Source organism: Protopterus annectens, chromosome 11.part0, assembly GCF_019279795.1.
Source record: "Protopterus annectens isolate FY-2018-M chromosome 11.part0, PAN1.0, whole genome shotgun sequence".
Classification (NCBI taxonomy): Eukaryota; Metazoa; Chordata; order Ceratodontiformes; family Protopteridae; genus Protopterus; species Protopterus annectens.
The window spans coordinates 394,675,500-394,694,984 of NC_056745.1; the positions used below are offsets into that span (position 1 = coordinate 394,675,500).

The window sequence follows — 19,485 nt, forward strand, 5'->3', positions numbered from 1 at the left end:
AACACTCACAGATGTATAGCCAAATAGTGTACATTTAAATTAGTTTTATTTATTTATTTAATTAATTAACATTTGTTAACCAGGAAAGTCTGACTTGGAATAAAGCCAATTTTCAGCGGAGGCCCAGAGAGAAAGGCTCCACATGCATGTCTTTGTAACGTGGGAGGAAACCGGAGCACCCGGAGGAAACCCACACGAACAGATGAACACTTACTATGTTAGTCCCATCACCTATATGCAGGCTGTGTCCTGCCACTTTTAATGTAGGTTTCATGTATTCATTTGAATGTTTGGTTTTGTGTAAATAAGAATTCACTAATTATTCTTTCTGCAGTAGCAACATATGTATGGTAGGACAAGATTAGTGAACAGTTTATGATAAGGAGGTTTCTCTTTTGCCCCACTGCATGTGATCTTGGACTTGATATATTTAGAGTTGCAGTATTATGTGTTGTACAGGGGCTTCTTCTCTGTAAAACTCTATATTTTTGTTTCTATTTCCATCTTGATCTACAAAATCAGTATCTGTTTTTTGTGTTTCAGATCAAATTAAGTTTCATTCATGAAACTGCAATAAACCTACACAAAAATTAATTATTTAACCTCTGTGGTCGCCATTATCATGGACAAAATGGCATGTGAACTGTTGATGTTCCTGCAAAGTAGAATGCTATTTTAAGACAACCACAGAATGACACAAACTATCTGCTGGTGCTCCTGTCTGTTAAACATGTCATTATGACTAACAGCTATTGCAGTAATGCATGTGTTCCAGGCATTATTAATGCTGGCTAATGGTGACATTGCATTGCATTACAGGATATGCAAATATTCTCTTTTGTAAACTTTCTGAGACTTGATCTTTCTTTGAAGAACCTTTATCTTTGGAAATGTAGTCTTTACTGCTCCTCTCTTTCTTTTGCATGAGATGTGCCTTACAATGCATGTCTGACTTATTCTGTAATTCATCTGTCAGCCAATTAGAAATTAAATGTTTCCATAATCTCACTTAAAACACACATTTATCACTGCTATAGTACTATGATATACTACTGGTGTTATCAACTGTTGTTGAAATGCTCTGGCATGATGTAGAACATTATGAAACAGTATAGAAAATGCTGAGGGTTGTTGCATAAGTGTAGAAAGTATAGTTGTATAAGTAAACAACATAAAAATAGATGTTCAAATGATCATTGCTACAGTAGCCTAAAATATCTGGGTTATTTCCTACCAAGGACAAAACAGACAGTCAATTTCCAAAGGTTCAGGTAATCTTCCACACATCCAAAACGTTAATCAACTCAAGCTGAGCTAACTAAAAGTCAAATTTGGGCACCAAGCCTTTCTGAGCATTTATGCAAAGAGAGAGAGGGAGGCTAAAGTCCTTCAAAGGACAATGCTAGTGAAGTAATAATAATAATAATAATTATTATTATTATTATTTTTATAATAACTGCCCACATCCTGGCATAAAAACATATGCAAAAAACAAGGGGGGTGGAGGGATGGAGTGACTACTGCAGCAGTGATCATTCAAACATCTACTGCTATGGAAAGTTAATTACACAACTGCAGTGTTTTCTTTATTTGATCACCACTGCAGTAGCCTAAGGTGTATAGATAGATTACCATACATTAGAATGACTGAGCAAAAGTAGGATGGGAGTCCAGGAGCCCCTGCAAAATGCTCCCATCAAAACCTAGACCGGGAGGAGGAATCTGTCATATATATATATATATATATATATTTTTTTTAAGTGTGCACAGAGGACCAAGCTGCTGCTTTTTGAATACTTCTTGAATCCAACCCTTTCCAGAAAGCCACACATGCAGCTAAGGCCCTGGTAGAATGAGCTTTAACCCTGCCTGGAATAGTTTTGCTGTGATGGGAGTAATAACATTTAATAGCAGCAGACAACCATTTGGAAAAAGTCTGTTATGACACTGGTTATCATTTTGTCTTACTGTCACAAGAAATGAACAACTAGCTGGAAGTTTTGAAAGATTTTCTTCTGCCAGTATGGTACATGAATTGTCTTTGGATGTTGGAGGTATGAAGTTACCTCTCTTCCTCATTTTTAGGCTCTCAGAAGAAAGCAGTGAGATAGATAACTTGGCTTAAAGTAAACTGGAATACTACTTTAGGCATAAAGAAAAATTAGCTCTCAAAGAAACTCTGTCTTTGTAAAAAATGAGAAGAGTCTGGAACTCAAACACTCTTTTTCCATAGGTTACAGCAATAAGTAAGCCTATTTTCTATGTGAAGAATCTCAGGTCAGCATGATGAGTTTATTCAGGTGAAGCAAGTGTTAATTTTACTAACACAAAGATAAGTTCCCAAGAAGGAGCCACCTGTTTTCTAGGAGGTTTCTTGTGCAGCACCTTTTTTCAAAAACATTTCCACATGAGACTGCATTGAAAGGGGTGGGGCATCCATGGGAAGACATGCTGAAATGGCTGACAACTGAACCAAGGATAGTAATCACATAAATAATGGAAAACCAGGGAAACACTAGCCCTGAAGGGGTGTTGCTTAGTTTTTTGGCACCAACTAGAACATTTTTTCTATTTGCTAATATATGATTTTCTAGTAGCATATATTCTTGCACCTGTTAATACCTGTTGCACATCCTCAGAAAAAAGGTGCATATAAGGTATTAAGATACTATCATCAAGATAGTCATTTGCAGTTGTTTGGTGTGTGGATACATCAAACACTCTGGTCTTGTGTTAGTAAATCCAGTCTGTGATGAAGATTGCTGTAACTGCCTCAGGCCATTTCTAGGAGAAGAGAAACCCACTTCAGAAGTACCCTTGATATTAGTGGAACGGGTGAACAAGCATACATTAATGCCAAAGGAAAAGAAAAGGCATCTGTCCTCCAGGCTTTCTTCCATGGAGTCCTGGAGAAAAATTTTGCCAACTGACTGCTTATAGAGTAGGCAGAAAGATCTATTCGAGATGTTCCCCACAGAAGAGTCAACTCTTGGAAGACCCTCTGATTCAGTTTCCATTTGTGAGTGTGCCCTGTTCCTGCTCAGCTTGTCTGCTACAGTTTTGCTCTTACAGAATGTAAGATGCTTGTGGACATTGTCCTGAAAAGCTATATTCCTACCATGACTAATCTGAACAGGAGGTGAGATCTGGTTCTCCCTTGCTTGTTTCTGTACCAAAACACTGCAGTGATGTCTGGAATCACTTGCAGAGGTGCAAGGGATCACAGATGATTTAGAGAGTTGAGAGCATTTATGAGACCTAATATCTCTTCTACATTGATTTGTTTTGGGTGTCTTGTTTTATTCCAAAGATCCTGCATGTTTACTCCATAGACACTGCATTACAAACAAAGTGTTGTCTGGAGCATCTGTAGTGACCGACTGTCCTGGTGCAGGAGGAGAGAATAAGAGACCTGCATTCTGAGAGATTAGCTGTCTGACCAAATGATCTCTGTTTCTACAAATCTTAAATTTGGAATTTGAAAAGTCAAGGGATATTGGAGCTGCAACTATAGAGATTTCAGGTACCATTGTAACTTTCTCAGGTGGAGCCATGCAACAGATATCATGAATATCACTGATGCCAAAAGACCCATAATCCAAAGGAATTCTCTTGCTTTGCTGGAAGTCTGGAAAATCTCAGGAATAGATCTAAATACAGATCTATATTTTTTTCTGTCGAAGAAAAGCTCTTTGTACTGAGGCATTCAACAGAATCCCAGAAAAACAGTCCCATGAGAAGGAGTCAGAAAAGCCTTCTGAATGTTCTTTTGCAATCCTAGCCTGTGTAGGAGATCCCTTACCCAAGTGGCAGATTCCTGAAGCTTTGAAAAGGACTCTACAAAGATAAGCAGGTTATCTAAATAAGGAAAAGCGTAAATGCCTTGCAGCCTGCTATAGGCTGTCGCAGGAGCTGAACACTTTGTGTATACCCTTGGAGCAGTAATTAGCTCAAGGGGTAAGGCAGAGAGAACTGATTATGGGATCCAGACATACAAAAACGTAAGAAACACCTGAAATGTGAACCTATAAGAATGTGATGATATTCATCCTTTACATCTGAGGTTAGTAGGAAACTCAAGTGTGGAATAATGGGCAATACTTTGTGAAGAAATGCAAACTGAACTTAGGGACTCTCACATCCTGGTTCAGAAAAGAAAGGTCCAGAAGTTGTGCCCAAGGAGCTGCTGGGACCAGAAACATCCTTGAATGAAACCCTTCTAACTGAAGGGGAAGGACAGCTTCTTTTACCCCCTGACCAGCATATGCTGGATGACAGAAGAGACAAGTTGAATTTGTTCTAGTGGATGAGGATGAAACCCCTTATAAAGAAGGAGAGATTCCAGGAGAGAAAAAAAGATGAATTTGGTCAAGTGGATGAGGAGGAATCCCCTGAAAAGAAAGGAGAGATTCTCGCTGCCATCTGTAGCCTTGATGGATCACTCTGAGGACTCATCTGTCTGAAACAATCTGTTGCCAGTGAGTGACATGGAGGTTAAGACTTTCTGAAAGTAATAAAGGACTGCCAGGGTGTAATGGGGGAGGAAGGTACCGCATATAGCCACTCAGTCTTATCAGCCTGTCCTTTGTTCTTGGCAGTTCCTGCTTTCTTTTTCCTGACCTCTATGTCAGTGATTTCAGAATCTGAATTAGAATTCTGTGGAGATGGTATGTCTTCTACCCTTTCACACTCCTTTTGTGGTTCAAAATCTTATATCTTTCCAGGAAATGAAGAATCCCTTTTTCTTTAAACAGAACTGGCCATGTAAGAAGGATCAAAAGTCTGCACTAAACCCTGTGCTAATAATCCCAATAAATTACTCCCGTCCAGTGTCACTGAGTTATGTGAAAACATGTGATTACTCTTTTGTTTCTTTTTGACAGGATAACCTAAAGAAAGAGAAATAGAATTCCCAGCAATCACTGCCCTAGTGATGGGCACAGCTTTTTAGCTAAGCAGAGAGACATCCTTGTCATTTCCCCCAGGACAGTAGTAGCTCTCCCCTGCCTAACAAGGACACACCAACAGCCACAGAGGATATGTCTCACCTCCAGTCCATGATGGCTGTAGGAACAACACTAACAGGACTGAAAGAAAAAAATGAGTAGTCCAAGGAACCAGCTTTGGCCACAGGAAGGTCACCCACTTCTGGGTGAAACAAAATATCACCCTGCTGTAATGGCAAAGGATGCTGAACAATCTTTTTCTTTTTGTGACTGGAAGAAAGTACAACTAAGGAACTAGTAGGTTGCCCCATGGTTTAGCCAAAACAGATGTCTAATTCACAAAGAAGATTAGCAGCAGTAGTTGTTATTGATAAGAAAGATGTAAAATGTAACTTACCACCCCAACAAACACAGTAAAAAACAATTTAAACACATCATAATCCAAGAAGTAAAATAACACTTTTCTCTTCAGAACAAGTAGTTGTAAAAAGGTTTTAACAATTTTCTACCACAAAAGTAAAAAAAATAGCCACTTTCATTTAAAAGTGAACAAAAGTCATAAGAAGTGAGTAAAAACACTTTTTTTCTTGGTAAAATATACATATTTTAGAGAAAGAGTTAGTTTTCTTTCACAGGAAATAAGGCAGATTTTTTCCCCTGAAAGGAATTTCTTTGCCTAACTGTGGAATAACATTAGCTGACTGCTAATCCTTGACATCCTGCAGAGGAGCGGTCTGTTTTGTGCAGGTCAGAACTGAAGAGCTTGCACCCAAACTTAAATTTTAGTCAGCTCTGCTTCAGCTGACTAATGTTTTGGGTGAGTGGAAGTTTTCCTGAAGCAATACTCTTGTGTGCTGGTGAATCATTGTTAGTTATGACTTCTGTGTTTGCCAAGTGAATTAGAATAGATGTCTTCCGGAATTAGCCCACACGGCCCTAGAACAAGAGTTAATCTTATCTAATTAACCCACAGGATTATAGAACATAGATAATAAATTATAGGAAGACCTCAGATTAATTAGAAAATCAAAAGTTTGCCATTTGAAATAAAAATTTAGGAGTGCAAATTCTGACATGAACTTACCACAAGCAATATATGGTCCCTTTCTGCACTTCAGTTATTCTATAGAACATTTGTATCTTTTTGTTGGTTACCTATCTCTATCTATGTATATGTTTATATTTTGTTTGTTTTCTTCCTGTGCCTATATGGAATTATTTATGTAATTTTCTTTTATAAAGTAAATTATTGTGGTAGCATGTAAAACCCATTCGATGCAAAAGTTTTAGAAAAAAATTGTACAAAAAGGAAATAAATTTATGTCATAAGCCATGCTACAAGTTGAAAAGTATTCTAAAGGATCTAACAAATATTAAAGGTGACTAGTGTGAAATGTATTCAGTTTCTATTAAATGAGATTGCTCAGAAATTTCAAGGAAAACATCTTTTCCTTCATAGTCAGTCAGGAGATATAACCTGTTTTCAAATTTTAATTTAATTTAATCTTTTTTCATCACAAAAAATATGTTCAACATAACTGAAAATGAGAAATTGCCAGGTACTGACTGCATGCTTTGTGAATAAGATGCTTCCAAACCCTTGAGCAGTGCATTGGATTTGTTTTCTGTAACCTGGTCAGCACATGATGCCTAACATTCCTTTCACCCTTCTCTGTTTATACAGAATGCCTCTCGTCCCTGCTCCGTAGTACATTATAAATTGTTTCACATTTTATTTGTTAACATTCTTTTCTTTCCTGATTTGTAACCATTGCAGCCAAATCTCTATGGCTCACAGATGCTGACAGGGAAACTCCTCGAGGTGCGTCCGAGGTCCAGCAGAACCTTTTATCAAAGCACTTCTATTAGTACTACTGTAGCAGTTCTTTTTGTGGGTGCTACTGTGTGTGTGTGTGTGTGTGTGTGTGTGTGTGTGTGTGTGTGTGTGTGTGTGTGTGTGTGTGTGTGTGTGTGCGCACGCGCACGCTTGTGTGCATGTGCACATTTGCAGTAGTTACTTGCTTGGCTTCTTCCACATTTTTAGTCATTTCACTGCCATTGTCATAGGAATGGGTCACAACTGTTTTCTTACAATGTCACTGTCACTAATTAAAAAATAGTACAAAGACATCTCCAGCATTTGACATGACCACCAGGTTGGATCAGATTGATACACAAATCAGCAAATTCCCTTACAGCTGGTCTGAAGTTATTTCTTGTTATTATATCAGACATTATAGCTCAAAAACTATTAACTTTAAACTGTGCAAACTGTCACTAGCATGCATTTGGCAAGAAAAAATGATAGATTTAGAAAGGGTGGCAGTCTTGAAAAACATCACACCCTCCTTAGTCTGGAAGATTTTAACACTGGAATCAAAATTAAAAATTATTAATTTAAACTGTAACCAGTTCTGTAACCTAATATATAAAATGAATATCAAATCAAACATTACTAAAGAAAAGCATTATTATCAGGCAGTTGAGGTCTGCAAATTTTATACAAAATATTAACCTGATAGCCTGAATATATTTATTTACCTCTCCAAAATTTTCACAAAGTAAAAACATGTTTTTCTTTTTTTTAATGGATACAAATTTAAAGAATTAGTGTACAGTTTATTCTTCTGTTGTTTTAATGATTATATTTCTTTTGAGACGGACTAACTGAAGTAGCCTATGGGATGTCAATATAACTAGTATGTAATAATCCATGTGACATAAGATTAGCCTGCAGGATGTCAATACAGCTGGTATGTAATAGTCCACGTAACATAACATTAGCCTGTGAGATGAGGTTATAACTGGTGTATAACGGTACATGTTTGTATGATTTTTTTCTGGGACCAGCAATTTCTTCTTACATGACAAAATATATCAGTTAAATAGCTAGACTATTTTTCTTCAGATATAGTGTATTTACCCTTGTTTTTGTTGGGTGGGTCATGGCTCAAAGGATCAACTTACCCATTCAGCAAATGGTAAAACAAAATACATTTTGCTACCACTGCTCTGTTTCTTAAAACTACCCCCAGGGAAGGACAGAAAATAAAGAGAGGATAAAGATACGAACAATGCAAAGGGATACCTGGAGTTTTCATGTTAAGTACACTTTTAGTGCATTTTTATTCAGATTGCTGAAAAGCAGCAAGTATTTAATAAATGTGTAAATTAGTGCTACAAAGGCTACTGAAATAGAAAATAATGGGGATTGAGGTGATGTTGCAGTGTTAACAGTAACTATCACTGCCATTACAAGGTCAAGGTATCTTGAAGTAATTTGCACATTGTAAATCGTGGTATAATTCCTCACTTTTGCTGTGTACTTATGTCATTGTCTTCTGCAGTCTGATGATACATGCTTAATAGTTTTTTTTTAAATTTCGAAAAACTCACCTACATGCATTTAATGACAATTTCTGGAACAATTTACATAGCTCAAGTCCTTTTTTTCTCTCTCTAAACAGGAGGGTCTTGAGAGCTCTGACACCTCTTATAGTTAATTTATTTAATTCATGTTGAATATAATTAGAAAATAGCTAAATGCTCTTTATAGCAATCGGTTCCTGATTTTGACTTGGTGAACAGTAGTGTTGGTAATCAGCTACCCATCCTCACAGATATCAATTCAAAGTATCAGTAATCAGCTACACATCCTCAGAGCTATCAATTCATAGTGTCAATAATCAGCTACACATCCTCAGAGGTATCAGTTCAAAGTGTCGGTAGTCAGCTACATATTCTCAGAGTATCAATTCAAAGTATTTTTACAAAAGAAACGTCTGATGTACTAGAATGCTCACAACATAAACCCAGGGCTGTGCTGTGTATGACACTACAACATAAGCACAGTGCTGTGCTGTGTATGACACTACAACATAAGCACGGGGCTGTGCTGTGTATGACTCTACAACATAAGCAAGGGGCTGTGCTGTGTATGACTCTACAACATAAGCACAGGGCTGTGCTGTGTATGACTCTACAACATAAGCACAGGACTGTGCTGTGTATGACACTACAACATAAGCACGGGGCTGTGCTGTGTTTGACTCTACAACATAAGCATGGGGCTGTGCTGTGTATGACACTATAACATAAGCAGGGGGCTGTGCTGTGTATGACTCTACAACATAAGCACGGGGCTGTGCTGTGTATGACTCTACAACATAAGCACGGGGCTGTGCTGTGTATGATACTACAAGATAAGCACGGGGCTGTGCTGTGTATGACTCTACAACATAAGCACGGGGCTGTGCTGTGTATGACTCTACAACATAAGCACGGGGCTGTGCTGTGTATGACACTACAACATAAGCACGGGGCTGTGCTGTGTATGACACTACAACATAAGCACGGGGCTGTGCTGTGTATGACTCTACAACATAAGCACGGGGCTGTGCTGTGTATGACACTACAACATAAGCACGGGGCTGTGCTGTGTATGACTCTACAACATAAGCACGGGGCTGTGCTGTGTATGATTCTACAACATAAGCACGGGGCTGTGCTGTGCATGACACTACAACATAAGTAAGCACAAGGCTGTGCTGTGTATGACTCTACAACATAAGCACGGGGCTGTGCTGTGTATGACACTACAACATAAGCACGGGGCTGTGCTGTGTATGACTCTACAACATAAGCACGGGGCTGTGCTGTGTATGACACTACAACATAAGCACGGGGCTGTGCTGTGTATGACTCTACAACATAAGCATGGGGCTGTGCTGTGTATGACTCTACAACATAAGCACGGGGCTGTGCTGTGTATGACTCTACAACATAAGTACGGGGCTGTGCTGTGTATGACACTACAAGATAAGCACGGGGCTGTGCTGTGTATGACTCTACAAGATAAGCACGGGGCTGTGCTGTGTATGACACTACAACATAAGCACGGGGCTGTGCTGTGTATGACACTACAACATAAGCATGGGGCTGTGCTGTGTATGACACTACAACATAAGCATGGGCTGTGCTGTGTATGAAACTACAACCGATCACTAAACATACGTTTACAAACCATGATGCTCACAAACAGTTAAATAATGTTTGTAGTACTGAGAAATGCTATATTTAGCTTTAGATGTCTGTGCTTCAAAAATGATTATGTTTCTTTCAGATATGTTTTTTTGTATGTATCTAGACTCTATATACAGTTAAGAATTCCAAACTGTTTACGCAAGCACGTGTGGGTGTGTGTGTGGGTGTCTTTGTATTTGTGTGCATCTTATATATCTATATCTTCATCTATACCTAAATCTCTATTTAGAAAACAAACCAAGAACATAAAGGTCACATAGACAAACCATTCAGTAAATGTTGCAAGAACCCAGCCAAGCTAGAGTTTTCTTTGTGTAATACCTTAAGCCTCCCGGAATGGAGGCCCATGTGATATATGCAAATGAATCCGTAAGGACATACAGAGTTTCAGCTACATGGCTTCTGAATGCACATGTCTTTTTACCTTTTAAGTCTGTGAATATGTATGTTGTGGCCTTTTAGTGACCTTATCAGCACAGCATAAGTAGATCGTTTGGCTCCCCAGTGAAAACTCCAGCTTGTGTGGGTTTCTCTTGCAGGTTTTACTGAATGATTTGTCTGTGTGACCTTTTTACCCTTTGTTTTGGATGTTTGATAGGATATTTTGCAGGATCCTTAATGTTTATGGACAACAGGCTTGATATGAAGTTTTGTGTTTCTAAAGTAAATCCAAACTGTCCACTTATTCCATGCTGATGTAGTAAGAATAGGGAGGTGTTGGGGGTCTAAAGTCTCATATGAGTGTTTGGAACATGATCAGCTGCAGCATTACTTGTTTTACTTACTGGATAGTATCATTCCGTGGAATCCCATTGCCTCATGAGTACTTGTGTTTAAGTGTTGGGTGTACTTCAAGAAGCAGTTTCACTGAATAGGGCAGAGCTTTGAGGTTTTGAAAATCTGTGTATCAAGATAAACCAGGGATGGTATATGAACAGTACTAGGCAAGTGGTAATGAGGGCTTTAAAATGCCTAGTCATACACCTTAAAGTAGAAACATCTTAAATTTTCTGCCTCCTTTGTCAAGCTTGCATCCTAAATCAAGCTGAGCTGTATGTGACAGTCCTGGAGTAAATTTGAGACCCGCCATCCAGTTATTAACATTAGACTTAAAGGTAGTAAAAGTAGCACTTTGATGGACCTTCATATACACTTTACCTTAAAGTTTTCATAAATTCAGGTGATTGAATAGAGGTAAGATTCAGCACAAGTGAGTATTCACCTGATCACAAATGACATTATGTTGTTTACAAGATTGCAGTATAACTGGAATTGCCCTTTCCACATTGTAGTGAGATCTTATTGTTTGAATGTGTAAGGTGAAGAGTATATGGGAATGCAGGTGGCTTGCCAATCTGTGGAGGACAGGTTTGTATTTAAAGTTATTATTTTTGACAGGTTAATTTTTTTTTCAATCATTTGACATGAATGGTTATACCTATATTGGCACACATGGAAATACAGACCTGTATTATTGACATTATGTCTGTCTTGTGTGCTATTATTATCTTGCAGTTACCAGAGTGGAGTAAAGCTCTTAACTGTTAATGACCTGCTTCCTATGCCCAGGGTATGAGAATCGATTCCTTTCACATTGTTTTGCGTACTGTGTGACTCTGAACAAATGTGAAAGAGTAGCTTTTTCAGCTATTCAAGCTAAGCTAGAACACCAAGTAGTAGTAACAAATATTTGTAAATTAAATGCCAAACAGTAGTAAAAAATCTTGTTGCAATCAAAATTTCTTCACTTTTGCAAATAGTAACAGCTTCATATTCTTTGTAGCAAAACAATAAATCTTTATTGGGTGAAACTTATATAAATTGGCAGATAAGCGCCGTGCTTATGTAAAGAAACTATAAATAAATCTTGTGTTTATACATTTTTCAAAAACAAAGGAAAGTCAGCATTCTATTCAAATTCTATAGAAACATAAACATGTAATTGTGATTGGTTAAAACTTGAATACTCTTGGAATATATATTAGAATATAGGTGGTTTTAATATTCCAGTTGTTATCGTTGCTTCCAGCTTCTGTGTGATTGAATGGAGTGTTTACAGTCAGGAAATTCAGTAGTAAAACTTGAATGAGGGAACTTTGAAAAACTGATGTGCTATAAAACTTATAAATGCAACTAAGAGGATATAGTAATTGGGGTCCGTGAATTTGGTGGCTTTATAGATACATAAATCTCGGCCATTAGGTGTTAACCATCTAATCAACTATGTAGGCTAACTTGTCTAAAACACTTACTGCACTATCCATTTTCTGTGTGAATGGATAGAAAAAAATGTATGCGAGAAATCAGGAAGTAAAATCTGACTGGGTGAAAAACTGAAATGTTAGTCTGCTGTGGATCTTATAACAAACATCAGTGGGACTTTATAATTTGGGTTATGTGTGATTGATATTTTTCATATAAAAACTAAATGTTGTTCTTGGTGTACAGCAGATTATCAGTTAAATAACAGTCATTTTTTTATAAAAATAAACAGGAAAATTTAAATAATAAGGAAAGTAACCCCACTTAAAAATGTCTCTGTGTATTAAAAATGAATAAATATAGTTTGTCTGCAGCGCTTTCGCTAATGCTTATTCAGATCTGCCTCTTGGGTGGAAGCTTTTAATTCGAAAGAAAACTTTTTGTGCACAATATACAATAACTAATAACCAATTAATAATTAAAAATTAATGATATATAATTGTATACATTTCCACCATAGTCAAATTAAAACAGAAGAGTTCAGCTGTCAGTAATAAGCATGGTAATATAATCTCCTAAGATTGAAAACGCTGCTGATGATAATCTAAGTGTTAAGTCCTGGTAGTTTACATGCTTCTAGTCTGATCTGCCATTCTAATTCACATTTTTCCAGTCTGTCATTTAATGATCCTTGTAGTTCTTCTTTTGGTATGTGATCTAAAATATGAAATTGGAATGTCTTGTGTCTGAGTTGATCTTGATTGTGTTTAGCTACTGCATTGTTGTTGTTGCTGTACCGGATGTCTATAAGATGTCTAGCAGTTCTGATTTTAAGTGTGTTGATAGTTTTCCCGATATAGAAGGCAGGGCATAGGGTACATTGGGCCCTGTAAACCACTGATTTTGAATTGCAATTCCCAGATTCTTGGCTGTGGTAGTAGCGGTCAGTGTTAGGGCAGTGAAACCCATTTTGTTCGTCATATGTTTACAGTAACTGCGGGTGGGGGGTCCACAAGGGAATGTACCCTTCAGGGAGTTGAGTTGGTCTGTAGTTGCTTTGTTAATTTTTTCAACAAAATGTATGATATTCCTGCTTCTCTGAATGGTGAAACTAGTTTTTTCTGGTAGTAACTTTAGCTTATTCTTGAGATTAATCCAGTTGTCCTTAATGATGTCCACTACAATTCTGCAGTCAGCAGAGTAAGTAACCATCATGGAGATGTCTTTATATCTCTTGTTTTGGTTTCTTTTCCTGTTAGTTCTGTGGCTGTTGTCAGGATTTGGGTAATCGGAGTTGGTGTTTTTTTTGGAGGGAGATAGGTTCAACTTTCCCAAAGAAGAACTTTTTACTGTAACCACATTTGAGGACATTTTTCTCTAGGTTTGCTATATTGCTGGTGAAATCCCTTAGTATCTTCAATACTCTTGCAATCCTGCGGCCCTGGGATTTAATCACGTTCTTTTTAGTCTGGAAAGGATGCATACTGTCCCGGTGCAATAGTATGTTTACGCTGATGGGTTTTTGGTATAGATTATTTGACAGCCAGTCAGACCCTTCAGGTTTTGATATCATGAGGTCTAGAAAATTAGCACTGTCTTTGTTGTGGGAAGTTATAAAGTTCTGAAAATTTGTGGAGTTTCCAATGTAGTTGAAAAATTCCAGTAACCTTGCTTCTGTGCTGTTCCAAATAATAAAAATGCCATCAATGTATCAGAAATAACTCATGAGCTGGTAGAAGGGAGAGTCATATATGTGTTCTGTCTTCCATTTTCCTAGGGTGGTATTAGCTTTACTGGGAACCATAGCTGCCCCCAGAGCAATACCCTGTTTTTGCTTGTAGAAAGATTTGTTAACATGTAAAAAGTTGTTGCTTAGCAGAACACAAAGGAGTCTGCTGTTAGCTTCCGCCCGAAAATCTAACCCTGCCCAGTGTTCTCTGAAGCATTCTATTACTGGTTGAATGCAGTAGTCAAGTGGAAGCAATGTGTAGAGTGCTTCTACATCAGTAGTCACCAAGAAGGAGTCCTTATCTACTTTGATGTTGCAGATTTTCTTGAGGAAATCTCTTGTGTCCAGAATAAAAGAAGGGCTGCTTTTGGCAAGGGGCTTGATTTGAACCTCTAGATATATTGATTTGGGCTCAGTGATGCTGCCCCTACTAGCTATTACTGGCCTATATGGTGGGTCCATAAGGTTTTTGTGGGGCTTGTGTATTCAGAAATATTTGAAAGTTTGGGGTGGGTAACTGTGATAAAATCAAGATGTTTTTCACTAATTAGGCCTTCTTTATTGAAGAAAAAGTTCCATTATGTTTTCATAAGCAGACTTAACCTGCTGGAGGTCACATTTCTCATAAAAGTCCTGGTTGTTTAGCATGAATGTGATTTTCCAGTTGTATACTTCAGTGTCTGTAACCAAACTGCCCCACTTTATCTGCCTTCATGACACTCCTTGGGATGTCAGAGTTAAGTGGCTTCAGTGGCCTGTATTCATGTGGCTTCAGATTGTAAAAACGTTTCTTGGTGGAGGGGTTTCAAAGCTCTGCTAATATTAATTTTACATTTGGCCTCAAAGGCTGATAAATTGAGGTGTGATGGTGCACAAACATTGCTACGTTTCTTCCATTTTTCTTTAATGAAAATGTTGCCAGGTCTACCTTTATTGAGGAAGAAATGTTTTAGGGTGATTTTCCCAATAAGCATCTTAAGGTTGATGATCGTCTGTATGGTGTCACTTCTCTTATGGGGAACAAAAGTCAGACATTTTTCTAAAATTTTCAGTTCAGTCAGAGATAGGGGTTTCTTAGAATGGTTCCAGATCTTGTTCCTGGATAGACGTTTGTCATTGTCCTCCTATCAAGGAGGTTGCTGGGTGGGAAACAAAGATGTTTCAGGTCCCTCTTTCCTTGATAGGTTTTCTCTCTGTGGTGCAGGTGGTTCAGTGGTGATTGGCTGAGCCTGGGGTGGTAGACTTCCCTCAGTTGCTTGTTGTGTGAGGTCAGCATCCTCAGTCCTTGGTTGTTGTGTTATCTTGGAATCTTTGGAGGGGGAACTGTGGTTCCAATTATCCAACCAGGTGGAATCCTGGTCCTGTCGAAAAACCTGCTAGTTATTTTTAGAGCTAGTGTTTTCCATTAGTAATAGTGGTCTGTTAAAGGATGAGGCTCCATCTGTCTCACTTTGTTCCCTTGTTCCTCTGATTGGTGTGCATGGGAGTTCGTATGCTGCTATTTTTATCCTTCTCTGTTGAGGTGATCATTGTTCTGGTCCAAGTCTCTTTGAAGTTTTTGGTTTTTGTTTCTTAGTTTCTGGACAAACATCTGGTTCTTAGAAACAATTGGTTGTAATTTTGTCTCTTTATCTTGAATTCTGTCTATGATAGGTTCAAGCTTTTCAAATGTAAGTTTTTGTATCCCTTGCAGATTCCTATTATGTTCAAGAAGAACATTTACTAACTACAGCTTCCATGAGGATCTCTTGCCATTTACTTAGATCTTCATTCTGGTTTTTGCAATTTAGTCTTTTCTGTAGCCTGAGTCCTTTGGGAACTAATCTTTTGTTTAAGCAAGCTTGAAGGTAGGTTTCTTCCATTGCAGACACTTAAGTGCAAAAAGAGTATTTTCCAAAGTGTTCAGCATTTGGCTGTCTATGGTCTCTCGTTCTGTCTGGTCTTCACAATGGGAATGGGGCGACATATGATCTTCCAGCATAGGCGGGACAAGGATGCCTTTGAGAAGAGGGTTCTCCATTTTCTTACTTGTTGTGCTTAGGGTGCTTGTGAAAAATCCCTGTCCTTTGCAGCTAAAGAGACAGGGACAGTAACAACCAAGCTTAGAAATGAAGCACTGTGAGCACCCTGAAGTTTAGTTAGCTCAATCCATCAGATAGTGGAAATGGTCCAACTGTCAGATAAAACAACCAGAAAAAATATGAAAGAGTAGCCTTTTGAGCTATTTGAGCTTAGCTAAAACACAAAGCAGTAGTAGTATGAAATATTTGTAAATTAAACACCAAACAGTAGTAAAAAAACTTGCTGCAATCAAAATTTCTTCACTTTTGTGAATAAAAGCAGCTTCACATTCTTTGTACCAAAACAACAAATTCTCTTGTGATTAAAAATAGTGTCACTTCTTATAGCAAAACAACAAATGTTTATTGGGTGAAACTTATATAAATTGGCAGATAAGCACTGTGCTTATGCAAAGAAACTATAAATAAATCTTGTGTGTATACATATTTCAAAAACAAAGAAAAATCAACATTCTATTTTAATTCTGTAGAAATGTAAACACATGTTAGTGATTGGTAAAAACTTGAATATCTCTTAGAATATATATTAGAATATAAGTGGTTTTAATATTCCAATGGTTATCTTGCTTCCAGCTACTGTGTGATTGAATGGAGTGTTAGCAGCCAGGAAATTCAGTAGTAAAACTTGAATGAGAGAACTTTGAAAAACTGATGTGTTATAAAATTTATAAATGCACCTATGAGGATATAATAATTAAGACTGGCTGCATGTTAAATTTATGAGTGCCATCTATTACTTGCTTTTTCAGTTTAAAGTTATGCATGCTTGACAACAAACTTTTGGGAATCAATAAATAATAAATAATAAAAAATAAATAACAGTTTTGGTGGTAACCATTTGATTGAGCATCAGAGTTTACCAAGCCAGAATAACTCTAATCTCTATAATTTCTCCATAATGCATCACATTTTTAAGTTTAAATTCTAGTTCCCTTCCATCCCCATACAGTCTAGTGACTGAAATGAAAGGGATACCACTGAGAACCTCAGATCCTTTAACTGCTTCTGGTATGGACTTAAAAAGAGAATCTACATTTGTACATAACACCAGAAATGATAACACACTGCTTGTATCTTTCAAAAATACTATGGAATGTACGAATTTTTAAGAAAAATTCAGTGTCCATCCTTGAGAAAAATGAAAATATGCATAGTATGCATGATTCAACAGGTAACCCAGACAAGTTACCCCCCCCCCCCAAACTGACTAATGATAGTTAGTTACTCAAGGTTTGCAAACATAAAAAAGAACAATATAAACCTGTATGCCTAAACTACAATAATAGCTGAAGTTTAGTTCCTAAGTATGCTTTCATACTTACTATCCATGCTGTATATTTATGTTTTTTTCACATGCACATCATGCAGTACTGATATGTGTACATACATTTTTGAGTCTATGTGATTTTGGCCCCATGGATACTAACAATCACAGCTCATTCCATTTGGACAAAGCCCTCTCATTCCCTTATCCAGGAATTTTACAAAGAATTAGGGTGAGAGGTGTCTGGGGAAGGCTTGGATTCAAACAAGTATTAGGGTGATTTATGTCATCAGTGATATCCAGGCAATGAGGGAAATTGTGAATACCTCACCACATACCTGGATAGGGGTATATGTGATCTGTAACACTGAAGAGGTCCACAAAGGCTTTCCCTTTTGTGTGTACATTTCCATATAAACACTTCAAATGCTCTTACCAGACAGTGGCTTAGTAACCCTTTCAGTTCCCACGTGTCTTGCATTGGCATCATTATTGCCTTCTGAACAGGTTATGGCAGTGTCTGGCCAGCTCTGCCCCACTTTACCCCAGGATGGGCACAATAATCCTCTCCTTCAAGGTCAGTCAGCCACCAGATCCAGTAAGGGCACTTTGATCAACTGGACCATATTCAAGAGCTTTGTCCTTGTATACCACCAGAGCTGTCTTGTTCATCATGTGTTTGTATTACAGATTAATATTTATTTACAAACTTATAAATTGCTACATGTGGCTTCTTGCACATACATTTTGGCATGACTACACAGTGTATGGTTTTGTAGACTACTGTTCTTCAGATAATAACCTTCTAATGTTAGTTAAATTAAACTCTTCTGTTAGTTTAAGGCTTTGTTGTGTACAAATATGTATTTTTTGGAATGTTTCACATGAATCTATAGACAACTAATTTTAGTTTTCTCTTTTGCTGTACTTTCTGAATTACATAGATAATATAATCATTTTCTGTTTGCAGCTAAAATAAGCTATTTTATTTTTCTTCTGCACTATTGCCTTGATTTTTTTTATCTTATTGTCTTGTAAATCTTGTCATGTGCCATTTTCATCATGCATTTGTTAGAATAACATTCTTTCTTTAAAAATTCTTCATTTGTACTATCTATAGAAATGGAAGAGAATTGAAAGAATACAAATGAAATAGAAGAGAAAAATGGACCTTTCAGACTTGCAACAGTTCCTAAAGCAAGTAGTACATATCTTTTGAACATGAAACAAAATGACATTACAAATTTTTTCAACATTATATCACAATATTACTTATATGAACACATAAGCAGTTAAGAAAGAACATTGCAAAATGCAGAACAAGATAACAGGAAGATATAAAGGAAAAATAATCCTGAAATATAATATTTACAAATTAATCCAGAATGACTGTTTATAGACTTGTCAGATTTTTCTAAAACTAGCAAACTTTACTTTTTTTACTCATTAATCTTTTTATTAACATTAACAAAACAAAGAATGGATGATCTAAAAAGGGACACAGTGGAATAGGAGGGGGAATGAATAATTGTCTTTATAGTACCTAATCAGCATGCAGTCCACTAAATTCACATATATTCAAAACTGGATAACCGAAGGGCAGATTTTGCTTTCTAAAGTTTCTGCATTTGACTTATTATGCTTTCAATCCATTTATTTGGTATCGTTTAATATTGCAGCCAACTTAGTGAACAGACTTACAAGTATAGGCCACATTTTCTGTTATGTCATGTAAATAAAGTGTGAATTTCAGCAGTGTATGTTTCAGGAAAATAAGTTCGCCATTCCTTCATTAAACATGTGCATTATACAATGCTAAGTATTTTAAAACACCATTGATACTGCTTGAAAGTCATTTAAGATATTTCTTAAGTTCAAGTTTTTTTTTTTTCTCGTACACCTTCTTCACAAGTACTATCCATTCTTTCCTTGGTGGTATCCCGCATTTTTCACAATTTCATGTTATGTAACTCCTTCTCATTAATACTAATGCCCATAAAAGGTTAATAGTCAGTGTGAGGAATTGTTTGGGTTTTCTAAGATAAGCATTCACCCTTTCTATCAGATTTCTAACTGGCACGATATATACAACTTTCTTTACTGTTTAACAGCATATTTGGCATATTATCGTGTTTTATATATCTTCTCTGATAGTCCATCTGGATGAAATACTCTTATGCTCTGATGAAGATCTGTTATATTATATATACCTACAATGGT

At 37.1% G+C, this 19,485-nt stretch overlaps 1 protein-coding gene across 4 annotated transcripts in view; it reads left to right on the top strand.

Moving 5' to 3' along the window:
• The window catches only part of LOC122815412 (serine/threonine-protein kinase PAK 3), a 1,296,647-nt gene that overhangs the window by 696,417 nt on the left and 580,745 nt on the right, over nt 1–19,485 (top strand). For 2 of the 4 annotated variants that reach the window (XM_044087883.1, XM_044087885.1), the window contains exon 5: nt 6,724–6,768. The exons of the other annotated variants lie outside the window; for them this stretch is intronic. In XM_044087883.1, coding sequence (XP_043943818.1) covers nt 6,724–6,768 — 45 coding nt within the window. The remainder of the gene's footprint in view (nt 1–6,723; nt 6,769–19,485) is intronic. 4 annotated transcript variants of the gene reach the window in all.